Genomic DNA, 20,311 nt, shown 5'->3' on the forward strand with positions numbered 1-20,311 from the left:
AGAGAGAGGCATCCCACCTCTCAAGAAAGAGATCTATTCAGTCTTTATTTATCTAATTGTTCCAGACCGTTCCAACAGTCCAGGTTCTCACAACTCCAAAGACATGCTGGATTCACTATATCCAAACTTTGCCTTTAATTCTGGTACCAATTACTGCCCCCCAAATTTATAACCAGGATAATAAAAGTTACTTTACTATCATATATACTCAAAGTATTACACAAGCCACCATAACTTTTAAATAGGAAACTACTACATAAAACTCCATGGTTGATGCTTGAGGCCCCCAGGAATTAGTTTGAAAGGTATTTAGAGCTGGAGTCCGGAAACCCTTGTACTACAATTTATTCAACTATTTTTCTATTGTTAGCCATTCCCATTTTTTTCCTTCTCTTTGCCTCTAAAAACGGTGTAGTAGATAATATGCAGTCTTAAGAACTAGTGTTGTTTTCTATAGCATAATCACAAACTGGTGCCACTGCGTTAAAAGGCACTGGAATGGATGCATATTTTTAAATTGTAATAGATGTGGCCATATTACTTGACAACAACTTTTAGCAATTCACCTTCCTAGCAATCATACATAAGTGCTAGTGTCTAGCATCCTTGCCAATTATTTTTCTTTTTTGCCAACTGAATGGGGGAAAAAAGGCATTTTTTTAATTCCAGTTTTTCATTTAGTGAGTCTGAGCATCATGTTTCCTTATATGGGCTGCCTATTTATAGCTGTTGGCCAATTTTATTTGAATTATATTTTTTATTTCTAGGAGCAGGCTGAATAGAAGTTTTAACGTATCTGTGCTACAAAATCCATTTTTCTAAGCTCTTAATCAACTTAAGGTGTCTTGCCATTCAAAAAGTTTAAATTCGTATACAAATATATTTTTTATTTATGATGTTGGGTTTTGAAATCTTGGTTAAGAAAGTCCCTTCTGTCCCCAGATTATATAATATTCTCCTAAAATTTATTTAATCTCCTCAGTTGTATTCTTCCGTTGAAATCAATTTTTTACTGAAATTTATTTTCGCATATAGCACGAGGAAGGGGCCAAGATAATTCAATATTTCGTTAATCAGGCATATAGATTTAGAGCGGGGAATGTCCGATACCATTCCAGGTTATACAGGCGAGATTAATGTCAGATCTTGGGAGCATTTCCAGTACACGTTAAAACTGTCACGCGGTCGGCGGGATTGCAGGTGATGCAGCAAGCCTGGTGTCCTCGACAGGAGACGGTGTGCCATCTAGGACCGTTGGATAGGGTTCCTTTCTGAGCTTCCAGCTCTGTAGTATCTATCAGCCCGCTGATAGGGCAGCCTCCCGACGCCACTCAAAACACCCCAAAGGCCCCAAGCCAAACCCCACTACTGGCAAAACCAACAGTCCCAAGGAAAGGAAAGAGCCACGACGCTCTGCGCATGTGCGCTCTTCGCAAGCTGAAAATCGTGCGGGGAGCTCTTCAGCAAGTTCCGCCTTCCGGCCTGAAGCGCATGCGCAGCCTCGGTTCCGTTGCGTAGTGTGCGACTCTGTGGGACACAGCAGGGTGCAGGGACAAATAGGAAGATGGCGGTTGCGCGCTTGGCTGCTGTGGCGGCCTGGGTACCTTGTCGGAGCTGGGGCTGGGCAGCCGTCCCCGTCGGTCCCTACCGTGGCCTCAGCGCACTGCTTGCACGGATACCTCAGCGGGCGCCACGGTGGCTCCCAGGTCAGTGTCCGAAAGGCGGGAGTAGGACGCGTTCTTTCGAACGCCTCGGGTTCCGTCAGTTCCTGTGCCTGTGCAGTGCGTCTTTGGCGCCCGGTTCAAAAATGCTCCTCCCCCTTTCTCAGCACCCCAGTTCTAGGCGCTTTGTAGACTTCTGGTGAAGGCTGTGAGGAGAGCTCTGCCGCGGCCCTGCGGCATTCTGGGCACCCCGGGCCCTCGCTGGCGTTTTACACTGTGCAGTTTAAAGAGCTCCTGCTCCTTACCTGCCTCCCCTGCATTAAACGCCAACACTAGAAAAAATTAAAATGTGCGTTTAATGCAGTATTATTAGTTACTTCTACGAATTTGTAGATTGTGACTCCTAAAATGCGTAGACTGACTCTCCTTTGAGTTGAGGGAACCTAACAATGCGAGGCATGTTCTTTGTAAAAGTGTGGACGCCCTCATAAGCCTAATTTCTAGTTCTGCCTTCTTGCTGCACCCACTCAGTGAAAGAACCATAATCATTATTGCACAAAGGAAACTAGAATTTGGGCCAAAAATCAGAGAACCTCGTATGTGTATATATAGTCTTTGAATTAGATCCTTTTATTTTTTTGGCTTTGTGTGTTTACACCATTGCCACGTAGCTGTCAGATGATGCATGGTGCTTGGTGTGGTAATTAATGTCACGGCAGAGATCTTTTGTATGGAGATTTTTGTATCCAATTTTTAAACTTTTATAATCAGATTAACTTGCATTTAATTGTGCGCAACCAAAAGGCATGTTACACATGCAAATACTCCTAGCAAAATGTAGTATGTCGGTTCATTAACCAGAGTATAATATTATTTCATCTATTTAGCAAACGTTCATTGAGCACTTATGCACCGGGCTTTGAACTAATCCTTATGTTCGAAGATGATTTATGAATATAATTACATGAATCTGTCTACTTAGAACTTACATTAAATAAATTATAATCATCTCGGGGGGAAATTATGTTTTGAGAGGTGATTTCTGGAAGAGGATAGTAAGAATTTTTTTTAGTGCTCAGCTGAGTAGATGGGAAATGAACATGAGTGGATCAACATAACTGGTCCTTGCCAAAAGTTTTAAATTTGGCATATTTCTCTATACTTTGAAACAAGCTTTTATGTAAAAAGGATAGCTTTAAGGCCTTCAATTACATCTTTTAAAAATCAACTTCTTAATTACAAAATGGGGAAAACTTTAGCAGCACACATGGATTTTCTTCTCAAGACTGAGAAGTTTTCAAAGTGGAGGACGGCTTCATTTAATATAAAAAAAGAAAATGTATTAGTCCAAAGACTCTAAGGAAGTACACAAACCTAGTGTCTTTGGAAAGAAGAGGTGGGATTATAAATGACTCTTTTAAAAAAAATCTACTTCTTAAGAGCAAGTATGGATTTTATAATGGGGGTAAATTTGAAAAACGATGAAATAGAATAATCTTATAAAGTTCACCAATTGTACTGTTGTACTTAAATTACACTAAAATCTGTGTGTACCATTTACAGAAAGCCAAACCAACAAATAAAATGCAAAGTGATTGCATAGGTCTATAAGAAATCTCCTTCCAAAAACGATACTCTCATATGTTATTTTTAAAGAAACTGCTCATTGAACCTACCTCAGCTGATAATAAAATTATGAGTTATTACCATGGCCCATGATTTCTTGGTTGAGGTAGGCGGTTGGATGGGCAGGTGGATGGGAGTCAGTAATGAAAAGGGCACAGCACGTCCTCCTTTGAAACAATTTTCCAAGGGCAGACCAAACCTGTTTCTTCCCTGACCCCCAAGAAAGTAGGGATGCGAGGCCAGGCATGGTGGCTAACACCTGTAATTTCAGCAATGGGAGGCCAAGGTGGGAGGGTCACTTGAGCCTGGGAGTTTGAGACCAGTCTGGGCAACATAGTGAGACCCTGTCTCCACAAAAAATACAAAAATTAACCAGGTGTGGTGGTACATGCGTGTAGCGTAGCTACTGGGGAGGCTGAGGCGGGACGATGGCTTGAGCCTGGGGAGTCGAGGAGGTCCAGGCTGCCGTAAGCTAGGATTGCATCACTGCACTCTAGCCTGAGTGACAAGGTGAGACCCTGTCTCAAAAAAAAAATAAAAATAAAAATAAACAAAAAATAAGGGATGTGAAACTTATCAAACAAAAAATAAATTTAAAAACAAAGCCAAAAATCTCACAAGAGAGGGCTGAAACTATTGCGGGTAAATCTGAATGTTGATTGATACTGTTTAGGATAGATGATAAAGCAGCAACAGGAAAATGTTTTTTGATTAGTCTCTGTCTTTTGTTGTCTTGAAATTCCTACCGCATTGTGTATTTTGGAAGAATCAAGATTGGACTTTGCTCAAAGAAGATTACTGATGTTGGCATGATTTTAAAACTGGAGATCTCATGCACAGACTTATTAACTTAGTACTTTGAGTCTGATCTTGTTTTCTCTATTAAATGGAAATAGTATTTAACATCATTTCACTGAGATAAGAAAGTTAAGATCGAAAATATATATGGTTTTTCCAAAGACTGAATTTACAAACCATAGTTTACTTTTTGTGTACTTTGTTTAGCTTGTAGACAAAAGACGTCACTGTCATTCCTTAATCGACCAGACCTTCCAAACCTGGCTTATAAGAAGCTAAAAGGCAAAAGTCCAGGAATTATCTTCATCCCTGGCTATCTTTCTTATATGAATGGTACAAAAGCATTGGCGATTGAGGAGTTTTGCAAATCTCTAGGTCATGCCTGCATAAGGTAGGAACAACACATTACTGAGAAAATATTGCTACTGTTATAATTACAATGGAGAATTACTTCTGTTCTAATCAGTTGAAGTAAATGCCAGCATTTGTATACATTATTTTAATGGTCTGTAAACTTGCATCTTGTGATTTAGGGTAATTTTAAAAGCAACCTTTAAAAGACCTTTTTTAAAGGCCTTTGTGCCACGCTGACAACCCTGGCAGGAAAGGACATCTTAAGGGAAATAGTGGTAACTAAGCTCTTTAGAGGCAATAATGTATGTGACAGCAAACAGATATACTGGTTGGCTTTCATATAGTCTCTTATAATTTTCCACTGGGGACTTAAGGACTTTATTTGATCACTGTTTATCTAAAAGTAATACCTGTATTTAAAAGTATTATATAATGCAAATTTCTGCTGAGTTTTCTCTTCCCTCTCCTGTAATCTGAATATGTAGAAGCATAAATAGGGATAAGTGGTACTTAACTCAAGCTTGATTTTATAATTCCTAATTTTTCATACTGAGAGTTATTTTAGTAAATAACTATGTTATGTTATTACCTTATAATAACATAAAGCAGTCATATGTTTAGTATCCACTGTCCAGAAGAGATGGTATGATTTCGTAAAAAGAAGATTAGCCTGGAATTCAAGAAACATGAGTTCTAGAATAAATTCTAGCAATAACTATGACAAGACAAGTAAGTTAATAAACATTGGACCTAAGTTTGTCATCAAAAGAAAGAGGTTGGACTAGAGATAACTTCTGAGTTATTTTCTAGCACTAACAGCCTAAAAATCTATCCATCTAAATTTTTAGAAGAGTGATTCACTAACATTCATTCAATAATTCTAGAAAATACAGCTATATATAAAACTTTCAGACTACCTGTTCAATATATTAGCAGCAATTATGTCAATTATATGGATTTAATCTTATTTCTTTTACCAAACTAATGAATTATTTTATTTTCATACTCAGAACTCTTTTAAAATCTGTTCTGACTTATTCTGAAGATTGGAGTACTTTTTGGAAATAGATTCTCTAGCACTATACTGACTGCTGCATAATAACAAAGAATTATAAAACATTGTACTTGCCTATGAGGACCTTTCATTCAGGGTGGGGAAACACAAGATAAAATACATGTGAGAAATTTGGCAGAAATACTCATCAGAATGTGATTGTGTCAAAAGAACGTATACTTAATTGCATAAAGTTAGAGACAGTGAGATTGAAATAGATAAAGGAACGTTGAAGAATAATTCAGATTTGGGTAGGAGGGAAGTGCTGGCCAAGGAGGGGGACTGTCCTGAGCAGAACATCATAATATCAAAAATATTGTTATCACTTTTCTTTTTTGCCACTGAATAAATTTGAATCAAGAAATCACCATTTTACCAGTTCTAAAATTTCAGCTTTGAGACTATGAGAGTTATAACCAGTTCCTGCCTCCCTATAAGACATAATGTGGCTTTTCTGCATTTTGGATCCTGTATGAGTATACCTTAGTAAAGAATAGTGCTTAACTACAAATATTTAGTTTGAACAAGTTCCATTTTATTTGCTCTTATCAAAGTTCATCACAGTCTGGCTGGGCGCGGTGGCTCACGCCTGTAATCCCAGCACTTTGGGAGGCCGAGGCGGGCAGATCACGAGGTCAGGAGGTCGAGACCATCCTAGCTAACACGGTGAAAACCCGTCTCTACTAAAAATAGAAAAAAATTAGCCGGGCGTAGTGGCCGGCACCTGTAGTCCCAGCTACTCGGGAGGCTGAGGCAGGAGAATGGCGTGAACCCGGGAGGCGGAGCTTGCAGTGAGCTGAGATCATGCCACTGCACTCCAGCCTGGGCGACAGAGCAAGACTCCGTCTCAAAAAAAAAAAAAAAAACAAAGTTCATCACAGTCTGATTATTGTTAACTGTTGATTGCACTTTATTATAAGAGATTTTATCTTCTCTAATTTTTCAGGTTGCTTTCGTTGGGATTTTTTGCTGTAAAATTTAGATCTTCAATGATGAAATAGTTTATTACACAATAAATAAAACATATGACTATATGAATGTGTTTTATTAAGGTCCTATTACCATGCCTAAAGTAAGACTGATTCAGATCTCAGGAATATAACATATGGTTTTAAGGCTGGTATTCTGTCATAATTATTTGTAATAGAATTTTTATTTGGGACTACATCCCAGACTGTTGAGGCTGCTAAGATGGAGATGTGCTACTGTTTAAAAGTTTTAAAGTGCTGAATATGTTTGGATTATCTTTGTCTCTGGATTTAAAGTGCTGAATATGTTTGGATTATCTTTGTCTCTGGATTGGGGTTCAGCGAGAGTTAACTATATTTTTTTTACTGCTACCCTATTAGTATCACCAAGTATTTATATTTTCCTTCATGAAGGAGCTGTACAAGTATTTTGCATCCTCACCATATATTTGGAAGGCAGCTAACTGTAAAAGATGCCACATTCAGCCATATCCAATTGCCAACTACGAAGAGGGAAAAGGAGAAAATTAGTTGGTGTCTTTCTCCCTTTTTCCCTCCACCCCTTCTACCTGTCTCTTACATACCCTGGATTGAGGGGGCAACAGTAACTGATTTAGACTGCACCAGTTGCCCTGTTCTATTTCCCAAGGATCCAAAATCATTTCACTTCAAACCTAAAGAAAAATTTAATTTCTTCTCTCTCCTATTTCTCATAAATCCCTTACTTACTGTACCAGCCATTCCACCAAAAAGGTTCATTTGAACTAGGCTCTGGGAAAGGACATCAGTAAAGAAGGGAAAAGATATCAGTAAAGAAGATGATGGAAGAAGGTATTCCAGGTAAAGGAATCAACAGTGTGAGGTGTGAAACACATAGAAAACATAGACCTATTTTAGGAACAGTAAGTTCATCAATTTGTCTAAAGCAGTAGTATTCCCTGATGAAGTGAGTACTACTGTAAAATTTAGTAGTAAAAAAAAATTTACTGTAAAATTAATTGTGAAATCAATCTGAAATGACCAGAATATAATGGTTAAAAAAAACAGGCCAAAGCACTAAATGTTTATGTTGTATATCGCAGGGAGCACTGAAGGTAATGCTATAATGTTAAAGAAAAAAACTGACATGTATCTAGTGACTCTATTTAAAGACAGAGTCATAGAGACACAAGATAGAAGGCTACTATGATAGTCTAGGTCGAAGATGACAAATAAACACCTACGCCAAGATACTGGACTTACCAAAGTACCAAGAAAGGGATGAACATAAGAAGAAATGAGAATGAATCATGATGGTTTAGGGCAGGCAGTATTCTGTAGCCTGGAAAAACAAACGAATAAAACAGCCTGCTCTTAAGGAACTGACATTCTAGTCAGAGGGAGATGAATGTTTAAAAACAAACTTGATTACAATACAATATGAAAAGTGTTGAGTACATACAAAAGAAAGTGACTGGTACTAAATGGGGCATATATGTCAAGTGAAGTTCCTCAGAGGAGGTGACATGACTTAAAGGATGACTACGAATTTGGGTTGGGGAGGAAGCTGTTCTTGGCAGCAGAACAGCATGCTAAGGCCCTAAGTTATAAAAGGGTGTAACTGGGAATTAGGAGTAGTTCAGTATGACTAGGGTTTAGGTAACCTGTGGGTGTGGTATGATACTTTATACCACCATGATTTTTTATTGATTTGATACCCTTAAGGAGAGGTAAAATTCATAGATCAGACAGATAACTGAGCCTAGATAACTAGGAAGTTGGAAGGAGAAAGGGATGGGTTGGTGATGATGAATTTTATTTTGGTCTCCTTCCCTTCCATTAATTCACTAAATATACACTAAGCACCTACAACTCACAAGGAACTGAACTAGGCACTAGGAACGCAGTGAAACAAAGCTTGTGCCCATGTGGAACTTTCATTCTAATGTGGGAGACAGACCATAAATAATCAAATATATCTCAAGTAGTAATAAGTGCTATGAAGAAAATGAAGCAGAGTAAAGAATTAGAGAATGATGAAAGCAGCACAGTTTTAATAATTGAATGGTCATGGGAGGCTTTTCTGAGGATGTAATATTTGAGCCAAAGGCCTGAATGAAGTGTGGGAGCAATCTAAATGGCTATCTGGAGGAGAGTATGCCATGTGGAGAGAAAAGCTGATGAGACGGGAACTTCAAGAAGGAAAGTGAAGATACAGTTGGGAGGGAGGGAGAGAAAACAATGAGAAATGAGATCAGAGAGGTGATCAGGCACCAAAGTATGGTAAGGACTCTGGATTTAAAGATTATAGAAAGCCTTTGGAGGGTTTGCAAGACATAGTTTTGTTTTAAAAGGATCACTCTACTATATAGGGAAAGACTATGAGTGTGAAAATGCAAACAGGAGACTTTTTAGGAGACTATTGCATTAAGTTCAGTTGAGAGACAGTGTGACTAGGACCAGGCTGGTAGCAGTGGAGGAGGTGAGAAAGTGATTGGACACAGGAGATACTTGAAAGTTAATAAGCCAATAGAATTTGCTAAAATACATATTGATTGTGATGTTTTACTATAAGCATTATAGTAATGAGGAAAGTGCTATCTTTCTTAAAAATTAAAGAAGCAAATATATAGATATTTAGATGTAGATTTTTTTCCCTTTTTCCAGGTTTGATTACTCAGGAGTTGGAAGTTCAGATGGTAACTCAGAGGAAAGCACACTGGGGAAATGGAGAAAAGATGTTCTTTCTATAATTGATGACTTAGCTGATGGGCCGCAGGTGACTGTTTTTGTTAAGTATGATGATAATTACTATAACCTCATATTTAAGCTGTTTTGTTTTGTTTTGTTTTGTTTTGTTTTTTGAGATGGAGTCTCGTGCTGTCGCCCGGCCTGGAGTGCAGTGGTGCAATCTAGGCTCACTGCAAGCTCTGCCTGCCAGGTTCATGCCATCCTCCTGCCTCAGCCTCCCAAGTAGCTGGGACTACAGGCACCCGCCACCACGCCTGGCTAATTGTTCGTATTTTTAGTAGAAACAGGGTTTCACTGTGTTAGCCAGAATAGTCTTGATCTCCTGACCTCGTGATCCGCCCGCCTGGGCCTCCCAAAGTGTTGGGATTACAGGCGTGAGCCACCGTGCCCGGCCTAAGCTGTTTCTTTAGATATGAAAATGTTTTTATTTAATTTAAATGTTTAATCAATTTTGATATTTGATTTAAAATGATTCTATTATTTTTACTTTCTAATATTTTGTTTTATGTTTATAACCTGTTCTGTCTTAAAGACCTAATATTTTATTTTATTTTATTTTTAGATTCTTGTTGGATCTAGCCTTGGAGGGTGGCTTATGCTTCATGCTGCAATTGCACGACCAGAAAAGGTCGTGGCTCTTATTGGTGTAGCTACAGCTGCAGATACCTTAGTGACAAAGTTTAATCAGCTTCCTGTTGAGGTAAGTCAAAAGTCACCTGTGCCACCTCCATATATTTACCGCTTATACTTCTTCTGCTCCCTCTTTCTTTGAGGGAAGGAGGGACAGAAAACAATAAGTCCTTTGACTTACTGTGCTGGCCCAACTTTTGTCTTAGCTGCCTTTCTGTACACAATCTCTTTTCTACCTTTAACTATTTGGCATCTTGTTTAAGATTTCCTTTCTTCATAGTCTCTTCAAATCATTCTGCCAAATGTTTGAGACACATTAACAAAATCACACTTTGAAATTTCTTTTTTTTTAGCCACACTTTCTTTATTATTACATTTACTTATTTGGATCATACATTGTGATCTCCTTTTGGTCCTCTTACTTTGTGGCATATGGGCAGTAGTGCCTATTCTTATGACTGTGTTAGAGTGGGCTAATGAACTGAAACTGCAGTCGTCCCTTGGTATCTGAAGAGGATTGCTTCCAAGACCTCCCATGGATACCAAAATCCATAGATGGTCAAGTCTCTGAGAAAAAAAATGGTGTAGTATTTGCACATAATCTTATATAATCTAAATCATCTCTAGATTACTTAAAATACCTAGTACAATGTAAGCGCTATGTAAATTGTTGTTATACTGTATTGTTTAGGGAATACGGACAAGAAAAAAGGTCTGCACGTTCAATACAGATGTAATCTTTTTTTCCAGATATTTTTGATCCAAAGTTAGTTGAATCAATGGATGCAGAAACCATGAATATGGAGAGCTGTCTTTGTTTTAGCCTAAAAGCAGCCTCAGTTCCTCTCAACAGAACTCTCCAGACAGATATTGTCAGTCAGAGTGACAGAGACACAGAAATTAAAGAAAACAGAGCAGTAGTTAAAAAATATGGTCCCTAGGCTAGCAGCAGCAGCAGCACCTGAGAACTTGTTAGAAACCCAAATTCTTGGGTTTTACCCTGACTCAGAAACTGGGAGTATGGCCCAGCAGTCTGTGTTTTAACAAACCTCTTGTAAAGTTTGAGAGCAATGCTTTAGAGAATGGAGGAAGAGGAGAAGGAGGTTCAGAAATAAAAAAAGAAGAAAAAACGTACGTAGTATTGAATAGTAGAATGTCATTAATTTGCCTCAAGTTCTGCATTAATACCTGTGCCGTGTATTAACTAAGTTCATTCTTAGTTCACGTTGTTTTCAGCTCCTTAAGAAATAGCATTGTATGTGTATTCAGGTTTCTCATATTATTTCCTATCAGAGCTAAAATTACAAAGCTGGTCTTCCTTGAACTTATCTCCTGTTTCTAAATTTTGTTCACTTTCTTGGTGGTTTCTCATACATAGTTGCTCAATGTCTTCATGTTTTTCCCACCGTTGCCATTTTGTGGATCTAAATGTGGACTCCTTGCCCCATCCTCTTAATAATACAGCACTTCTCGGGTAGGAAATTATCTCAAAGACATGGCAGATTGAAAAGGAGTTGATTTTGGGGGGTTGGGGGATTTATTGTATTTTGTAATTATTGGTAAATGACAAAACCTGTGTACATTTGTTTTGGTTTTGTTTTTATTTTGGGGGATTTTTAGGGTATCTCTGTTGCCCAGGCTGGAGTGCAGTGGTGCAGTCATTCCTTACTGCAGCCTTGACCTCCCAGACTCAAGAGATCCTCCCACCTCAGCCTCCTGAGTAGCTGGGACCACAAGTGCACACCACTATGCCTGGCTGATTTTTGTATTTTTTGTAGCGATGGAGTCTTGCCATGTTGCCCAGGCCAGTCTTGAACTCCTAGGCTCAAGAGATTCTCCTGCCTTGAACCCCCAAAGTGCTTACACACACAAGCCACTGTGCCTGGCCATGTACATTTCTCTGTGTGTGTGTTCACATCAGTCAGAGTGAGGATAGGGTAGATACTTTCTAATTGAGAAGATTTATAATCTGCAAATCAAGGCATTTTTTGCTAATACTTAATCAGATAAGCAGTTGTTAACAGAAGCATGTTGAGCCCTTGGTTAACTTAAAAGCATGTATAAGGAAAGAGCACCAACACTAAGACTACTATCTCTTCACATAAACAGCTAGCCCTAACAATGTCAACGGAGCAGATGTGGAGATTTTTACTATCTTTTATAACCCTGGGAATAGTAAGCCCAGCATATCTCATTGCTTCTATAAGAACTTGACCATCCTCGTAACTGACTCTAATCATTATCACCTTCTTTGGACACTAGAGGGCCTCAGACATGATGCACAGCTGTTTGGAATGTACGCTTCTGAACCACATTGCCTTGATAAGTTTTGTTGATGTAGAACTTAATATATTGTACATTTTCTTTAGATAATGTCTTTGCTGTTTCTGAACTTTCTGTTCTTGAGGATTTGAGACATACAACATTTTATAAAGTTAACTTTGTTCTTCAAATGGAGCATTTTCATTCAATTCAGTGGCAGGTAACAGAGCTAGTTGGGGGCCAGGGATGCTTAAAATGAAACTATTATTAATTCAGTGTCTCCTTAATTAGCAAAGCCTCCACTTCAGCTAATAACCAGTGGGACTAAGTTCTATCTGCTGAAGTATTTACAAATTCAGGAACAATCCTGAGTAGCTTGAGGATAGCTAAATGTCATCTTTAAATATTTGGTTCATATGTTGTTTTAATACAGAGAATGCCATGATATTGATATAGATTTATACAGTTTATAGTTTTGTAGAATTTCATTAATTTTAAATCATTTGGAGACATACTTAGAAGTACAGTTTTGTTTTTTTTTTTACTGAATTATTAAGTCTTTTTGGAATTAAAAATACGTTAAAAGCCTAAGTACATATAGATTATATTATGTCATACGTATTTTTTAAGTTCTTGTTTTCCTTTTTACATTTGCAATAAATTAACAATTTTAAACATGGGAAAATCATAGTATATTTGTTGAAACTTTAAATTTTTCAAATATGTGTAGCTTTTCTTTCCTTATTTTTTAAAATTTTTGATAAGATGTCCATTCCATTTTTCTAGAAGTGCCCTTCATATTATATGATTGTAAGAGTGTTGAAACTATTCATAGCTTGATTTTTTTTTTAGTTTTAAGCTGTGATCATGTTTCCAAAAATTTATTATATATAAATGAACTTTTATGCTCAAAAGTGTTCATGACAATACCACACTATGAGATGGTCAAACTAAGTCAGTTATGGTAGACTGCTGTGCAGCATTTAAAACCCTTTCATAGAATTTTTTAAACCCAGAAGTATATGTACTAAATAAAGCAGCATAGAAAACTGTATATGAATGTGTAATATGTATGCATTCTACATATTACATAAAAACCAAAACACATATAGACAAATATTAGAAGGAAATAAGCCACATATTAATGGTTTTTCTCTCCATAAGATAGGATTATGTGTGATTTATTTCTTTAATTATTTTTATGTTTTCTATAATGACTGCATGTTACTCGTTATACAAAATTCTAATTTTTTTAGAAAAATTAAGATAAATTATATACAAAATAGGAGTTCTCAAAAAGTCAAAGGACATGTATATTTCATTTTTAGGGAATAAATATACAGATATTATTGTTTGGCTTTCAGGAAGTATGTGGAAGACTTCTTTGTCATCCAGAACAAAAATAAAATTTTTTTCTCTTTTATAGGACTCTGGAAGGAAAAACTATATTTCTTTACATTCAGCTTAAAATTGCATGAGTATGTGTATGATTGTTACAGTGTAATTACTCTTTTTTTTTTATTCTTAGTTCTGTGTTTGATTCTTTCTCCTCTTCCCCTATGCCATACCCATTTTAGCTACTTATAAGCACTTTTAGGTTTACAATTTTGAAATCTAAACAGTTTATTCTAAGATTTGATTTTATTTAAATATGAATGATACCTGGACTGATTACAAGAAATTGTAGTGCTTTTCTCCCCCTTCATTTTTCTTTTCAGTTGGGGTGAAGCAACATCTGATTTGAGATAGTGTATGATAAAGTTAGATAAATTTAAATTGAAGTTTGAGTCTTAGCCATAACAGTTAGTAGCCTAGCTCTGAACTGTTGAGCACAATATTTCATTTATCTAAACCATAATATCCTCTTTTATAAAAATAGAATAATAACAGAATTATTATCAGGATCTTATGGAATAATATGTATAAAATACCCATCACAGTACCTTGCATATAGTAATTATTGATAATTATTATTGTTATATTTTTGTTATCTCTATCCTCTTATTCAAGAACTGCTTTCTTTAGATCTTAAAACTATTGCATGTGTTAATGTTGCCTAAAGTCACAGATACTTTTATTTTTCTTTCTTTTTCCAATAGCTAAAAAAGGAAGTAGAGATGAAAGGTGTGTGGAGCATGCCATCAAAATACTCTGAAGAAGGAGTTTATAACGTTCAGTACAGTTTCATTAAAGAAGCTGAACATCACTGCTTGTTACATAGCCCAATTCCTGTGAACTGCCCTATAAGATTGCTCCATGGCATGAAGGATGACATTGTACCTTGGCATACATCAATGCAGGTTGCTGATCGAGTACTCAGCACAGACGTGGATGTCATCCTCCGAAAACATAGTGATCACCGAATGAAGGAAAAAGCAGACATTCAACTTCTTGTTTACACTATCGATGACTTAATTGATAAGCTCTCAACTATAGTTAACTAGTATCACATGTTTAGTTGGTATGTAAACTAATGTATCCAGAAGATTGGAAGAGGGATAACAAATGAAAGATCCTGATACTTTAGGTTTTTCTCTTTCCTCTATTTTGTAAATATCAGATGAGTATTATTTAATGATGTATTTGCACAAGTAATGTAAATTGTGAAGAAGGACCAGCTGCTGTTTAGAAAATTTTCTCCTTCCTTCTGTCCTTGATTTTTTTTCATTGAAGTATTTCCTTTTTTTTTAATTCAAGAAAAGTTTACCTTTCTTATGCTTATGTTAGCTATGCCAGCTCTTAATTGCATCCTTTTCTAATTAGGATTATTAATAAAGTGTGAATATTTTGTTTTTTTATTATAGACAGAAATGTGTAACATTACTTCGGATTTGAAAATGCAATTCACAAAATATAGGGAAATTTTTATTGAAGTAAATTTGAAATGATGGAGATATTAATTTCAGAAGCATAATAAAGTTCACAATAAGGATAATACTTTATGTAATGTATAAAGTATATGTATTATATATATGTTATATAAACTGCACATTATATTCAAACTTAAGCTTTTTTTTAAAGGCCCAAAATTGTACAGTGATACAAGGAGCTATTTCTAAATTTTGGCTTATGTGTAATATATTTAAATGGGGAATTTCATCTAAAACGATGTAGCATTTTAATATTCTGATTGGTAAAATTAAAGAGGAAATTGATCTTTATATATTATTTCTTGCAGAAACATTCATTATTTTATTAATATTGCCCTAAGTACAGCTAGGCAAGTGATTGCCACCTAAATCAGAAGACGTTCTAAAGTCAGTAAGAAAATGTGAAATGCTAGTGTAAAGGTTGTTTTTTTTCTTTCCTGAATAAAGTGAGGTGTAGATTGAGCCTTGATATTATTGAGTTAATATTTTTTATTTATTTATTTTGGCTGGACTTTATTTAGCTTGATTAGGTTATTATCTGTCAAACCTTTTAAGTTGACAACATGACTCATATATATACATGTATATAAAATGAGCCTGTGTGGAAGACTTATTCAACTCATTAATGAGGAAACCAGCAGATAGTAAACCTGGTTCAAAGTACAATTCAAGAAACTGAGTATTTACGGGCGTTGAAGAAAAAATGTTGAGATGAAATTGCTGTGCAGAAAAAAGTGTTAATGAAGCCGACCTGACTACTTATCCTTAGAGACCTGCTTTACAAGGTTGGCCCTTGATTGGCACCTGGGAACTTGGAGTTCAGGGGGCTTCCACCATTCCCAGAACTGATCAAAGTAGCTTACTATATCTAAACTGTAAAACAGTAGTTTCTCCTGAACACCTACTTTCCTTCTGGGAGTCTGGAATTTTGGTATGTGCCAGGCAGAGACTACCCTTTGTGACCAGCTCCCAGTAAAAACCCCAGGCACTCAGTCTCTGGTTGACAGTGTTTCACAAGTGCTGTTACAACTGGTCGCTGGGAGAATTAAGCTCATCCTCTGTGATTCCACTGGCAGAGGATTCTTGGAAGCTTGCACTTAGTTTCCCGGCTTCACCCCATGTGTCTTTTCCTTTGCTGATTTTGTTTTGTATCCTTTCACTGTAATAAATCATGGCCGTGAGCAGAACTGTATGTGGAGTCTTACGAGTCTTCCTAGCAAATCTTCAAATTTGGGGGTGGTGTTGAGGGCCTCTCCACAGATACAAAACTGGCTTATGTCCTACGGGGCAATTAAACTACAATCCATGGGTTATCTTTTATACTGGACAAAATTTACAAACCACAAAGATAAATCATCTATGAGTGCCACAGTCGCTGGTGCTGGAGTGGGTTGATAGAAGATGGCACTGGCTATTCAAGGACTTACTTTGCCTAAACATTGCTAGGTGTGAGGCTTGTTAGGAACATGAAGGCAAGGGCCCTTGCCAATGATGGTTTTCTGTGCAAAATAATAAATATGATCAGAGATTCATAATACATATGTAGAGACAGTATGCATAATGGTTAAGGTCAGAGACAAGCTTGGTTTTTAATTCTGGCTCACCATTTACTAGCTCTGTGACTGAGCAATTAACCTCACTGAGTCTCAGTCTCTTCTGTAAAATAACATAAACCTAGATAATAAGCACAACACATTTAGAACAATGACACAGGAGGCAGTATCTTTTTGCTTTTCATTATGTACAGAACACAGTCCAGTCAGAGACTGATGGACACAATCCATGAAGGCATAGGAAGGAATGTGGAGGCAAGGAAGTGGGTAGGGCTTCTAAAGCTGAACTGAACTGGATTTGACCTTCCTGACCTCAGGATCCCAAATAGGAATGTTGTATGGTATTCTTTCAAATGCTAATGGTTTAAAACAAAAAAGGAGAAGGAACCTTTATGGTCTAAAGGTAGGAAAATCTTTTAAAATTTAATCTAGCTTTGCAGAGGTTAACATCACAAATTCCAAATGAGTTTGCATCCGTGAGATTTAGGGTATTTTAGTGCACTGTTAATTACTTGTTTTTTCTAGTTTTCCCCAAAGCTCCTTTCTGAAACCGTTCCATCCCATGTATTTAGTGATGTGTAAAATGCAGGAATAGCTGGGAGCCCTTCAGTGCCTTAGCCCCTGGAACTTGGTCATTATTTAAAATAAGTGACACGACCCCTCTAAATCTCAGTATGCACAACAGAAAGGGATAAGGCAAATACCATTTGAAAAGAAGGCTAAGTGAAGCCACGTAATATATTTTGCTTTTGCTACATCTGTTGAGATTAGAGGCATTTCCAGATACAAATCTAAACAGTACACCATTCTCCAAACAGCCAATATAGAAACGTCTCTGGAGAAGGAGAAGAAAAAAGCTCTGGGCAACACTGAGTTTTATAAAATATGGAGATAGAAAGCTGAAAGAATTACTTGCCACATAACTATTCCCAGGATAATCCCCAAAGCGAATATGTCAAATACTCATTAAATTTGGAACAGTTAAATCTAAAGAATTCTTTATATTCTGGGGTTGAGGTGGGTGGAATTTCAATATACCTTTTTAAGATCCTCTAAATATAGATCTTAAGTAACTTCTTAGTTTAGAAGCAATCGTGGAGTATGTGTAATGGTTGGATGAAAAAATGTGATGCTTTGGTATATTTAGAGAATATACCTAGAAAATTGCAGGCAATTTTTTTTAACCAAATGTATCTTTGGGGGAAAATATACTTTCCCATTTTGTCTTCCCCTTTTCCTAGGCTTTCAGGGTTTTGCAGGTAAACTTCTACTAAAGAAGAAGCTCAAAAGTCAGTCTCTCTGAATCCTTTCCTTACTCATCCCCATCTCTCTTTTTCAGGAAGTTTGTGCTGGGTCCTCTGGGCTCTCTTGTGAACAGTACTCTATCCATGCCTTTTTGGTACCACTTGCTGCTTTGAAATTCTCAGTTTATATCCTAGCTTCCTTCTCTCAAAGGATGACTGAGGTCAGAAGCTTTATTTTGACATCGTTTGTCCTCAGACATCTCTGACTATGCTCTATCAACCCCTTTACTGGCTCCTCCTCCTTGCCCACCTTATAACGTTAATACTCCTTGAGTTCTGGCCTCGGCAGTCTTCTCTTGCTACTTATTCACCTTGAGCAACATCACCCATGTTCATGGTTTAAAATACTACCTGCTTGCAGGTGACTCAACTACATACCTACAATCTAGACTCTTGAGCTCCAGACCCATAAAACCAACTGCCTAATGAACTGGGATGAACCATGGGCTTCCCAGATGCAGTAAATCCAAACCTTATTATCTTTCCTGCTTTATGTATCTCCCCACCTATGAGTCCTCCTAAAATAAATGGCGCCAGCACTGCTTCTGTTATACAAGTCAAACTTGTGAGTCATTCTGACTGTCTCCTTTTCCTTTACCTAAGTCAGATTGATCATCCTCTCTCTCTATGAAAAAGCTCAAACTCCTGCATGATATCTGAGTCCATGCAAGGCTGGTTTAACAACCAAAAGCCAGTTGCTGAAAGCCAGTTTAACAACTGGCTTTTGGTGGTGGGGTGGAAGCCCTGATTTGTAGCATTTGCTAACATTCACAGCATAAATATTCCTGCCCTGGCTGGTTTTAAACTACATCATGACATCTCTGAATGCAAAGCTGGAAGAAAATGCCCAGTAGCACACCATCACATAGTATTTACACCGTATAGAGGCAATACACGCAAATATCCTCAACATAGGTAACAGTAAAATGTAGCAAAATAAATCAGAAAGTGGTTCATTTTGAGTAACTTTTCTTTGTAATATAACTTATTTAAGAGTAAGTTAATATAACCTTACTGCTAAGAATGACTGAGTTTAGCATCTGTCTCTTGAAATTCCTGAAAATTTAACCATGGGCACTTGCAAACACACCATTTTATGATCTGGAGCCTGCCTGACATTCCAGCCTCATTTTTCTTTCTATGTTTCTCTTCTCTTTAACCGTATGTTTTATTAATACTGGAAGATTTTCACCTTAAATACACTTCTTTTGACAGCAACATTCCCTACCTCTCTTGCCTCACTCTATCCACCTGGCAAACACCTACTTGTCTTTCAATACTTAAAATAATCTCATTTATAAATCTTTCCCCTGATTCCTTAACACCCTCCTCCAGGTATTATTGTACCAATCTGAGTTCTTTGTGCATAATTTTAGCATGACATCTGGCATTTATTGTTTACAAGTTTAACTTTGTTACTAAACCAAATTGTCATGTATCATTTATTTTTGTGTCTCAGCTATACACATAGGCCCTTAAAAAGTTGTTGAGGCTGGGCACAGTGGCTCACGCCTGTAATCCCAGCTCTTTGGAAGCCTGAGGCGGGCGGATCACGAGGTCAGGAGATTGAGACCATCCTGGCTAACATGGTGAAAAACCCCGTCTCTACTAAAAATACAAAAATAAGCTACTTGTGGTGGTGCACGCCTGTAATCCTCGCTACTTGGGAGGCTGAGGCAGGAGAATCGCTTGAACTAGGGAGTCAGAGGTTGCAGTGAGCTGAGATCGCACCATTGCGCCCCAGCCTGGCCACAGAGTGAGACTCCGACTCAAAAAAAGAAAAAAAAAAAGAAAGAAAAAGTTGTTGAAAACATTAACTGTAATACTAGTAGGCACTTAGTAAATGCGGTGTTGAGCTGATTTCCACTGTCACCCCTGAGGAGGACAAGGATTTTTTTCTCTGAAGACTTCCTCTGGATTTCTGGACACTTCCATGACCCGCTGTGGCCCCTCTCTTTGCCATTGTATCCTCTCTAGAACCATGGGCCCAGTCATTCACTTAAAGCACACCAGCTACTCTGTTATAATATGAGGGACTCTTTGGGTACAAAAGATTTGCAAAACACAGTGTTTAAAAAAAAGACAAGCAAATGTACATCTTTTGAATTGTTTCGAGCTTTGCATATCAAACCAACATCTTCCTTAGAGCCATTCCAGCCATGGAAAAAGTTACATGGTTTCTGTTTGGGACTCTGTTCCCTTAGTCTAAGGTTGGAACTAGCCTTATGGCTGCTCCCCAAGATACCAATGGTGACTTCCCTAATTCTTCTGTCAATTTCCCTGCTCTAAACTCTTCCCCTAAGCTCCAAGTGTCCCACGACAGTACTGCTGTCTTTTGAGCTTCTTCAACTGATGATCCCATGCAGCATGAAGACCTGCCTTAGCCCTTCCCTTGTCTCTTCCTAAACCTACTGCTCTCCTGAAGCTCCTGGTTTTCTGTTTTCAGAGGGCTCTCTCCCAGGTCTTCAACGACTGACTGCTAAGTCTTTTTCAGGCAAACC

At 37.5% G+C, this 20,311-nt stretch overlaps 1 protein-coding gene across 1 annotated transcript; it reads left to right on the top strand.

Annotated features, from left to right (window-relative positions):
• Window positions 1-1,482: 1,482 nt before the first annotated feature.
• ABHD10 (abhydrolase domain containing 10, depalmitoylase) lies at window positions 1,483-16,145 on the top strand. The gene is made up of 5 exons (XM_055259213.2): window positions 1,483-1,706; window positions 4,293-4,476; window positions 9,108-9,219; window positions 9,754-9,891; window positions 14,183-16,145. The coding sequence occupies exons 1-5, from the start codon at window positions 1,565-1,567 to the stop codon at window positions 14,525-14,527; spliced, it is 921 nt and encodes a 306-aa protein (XP_055115188.1). The 5' UTR covers window positions 1,483-1,564; the 3' UTR covers window positions 14,528-16,145.
• The last annotated feature ends 4,166 nt before the right edge of the window (window positions 16,146-20,311 follow it).

This window comes from Symphalangus syndactylus, chromosome 21, assembly GCF_028878055.3.
Source record: "Symphalangus syndactylus isolate Jambi chromosome 21, NHGRI_mSymSyn1-v2.1_pri, whole genome shotgun sequence".
Taxonomy (NCBI): Eukaryota; Metazoa; Chordata; class Mammalia; order Primates; family Hylobatidae; genus Symphalangus; species Symphalangus syndactylus.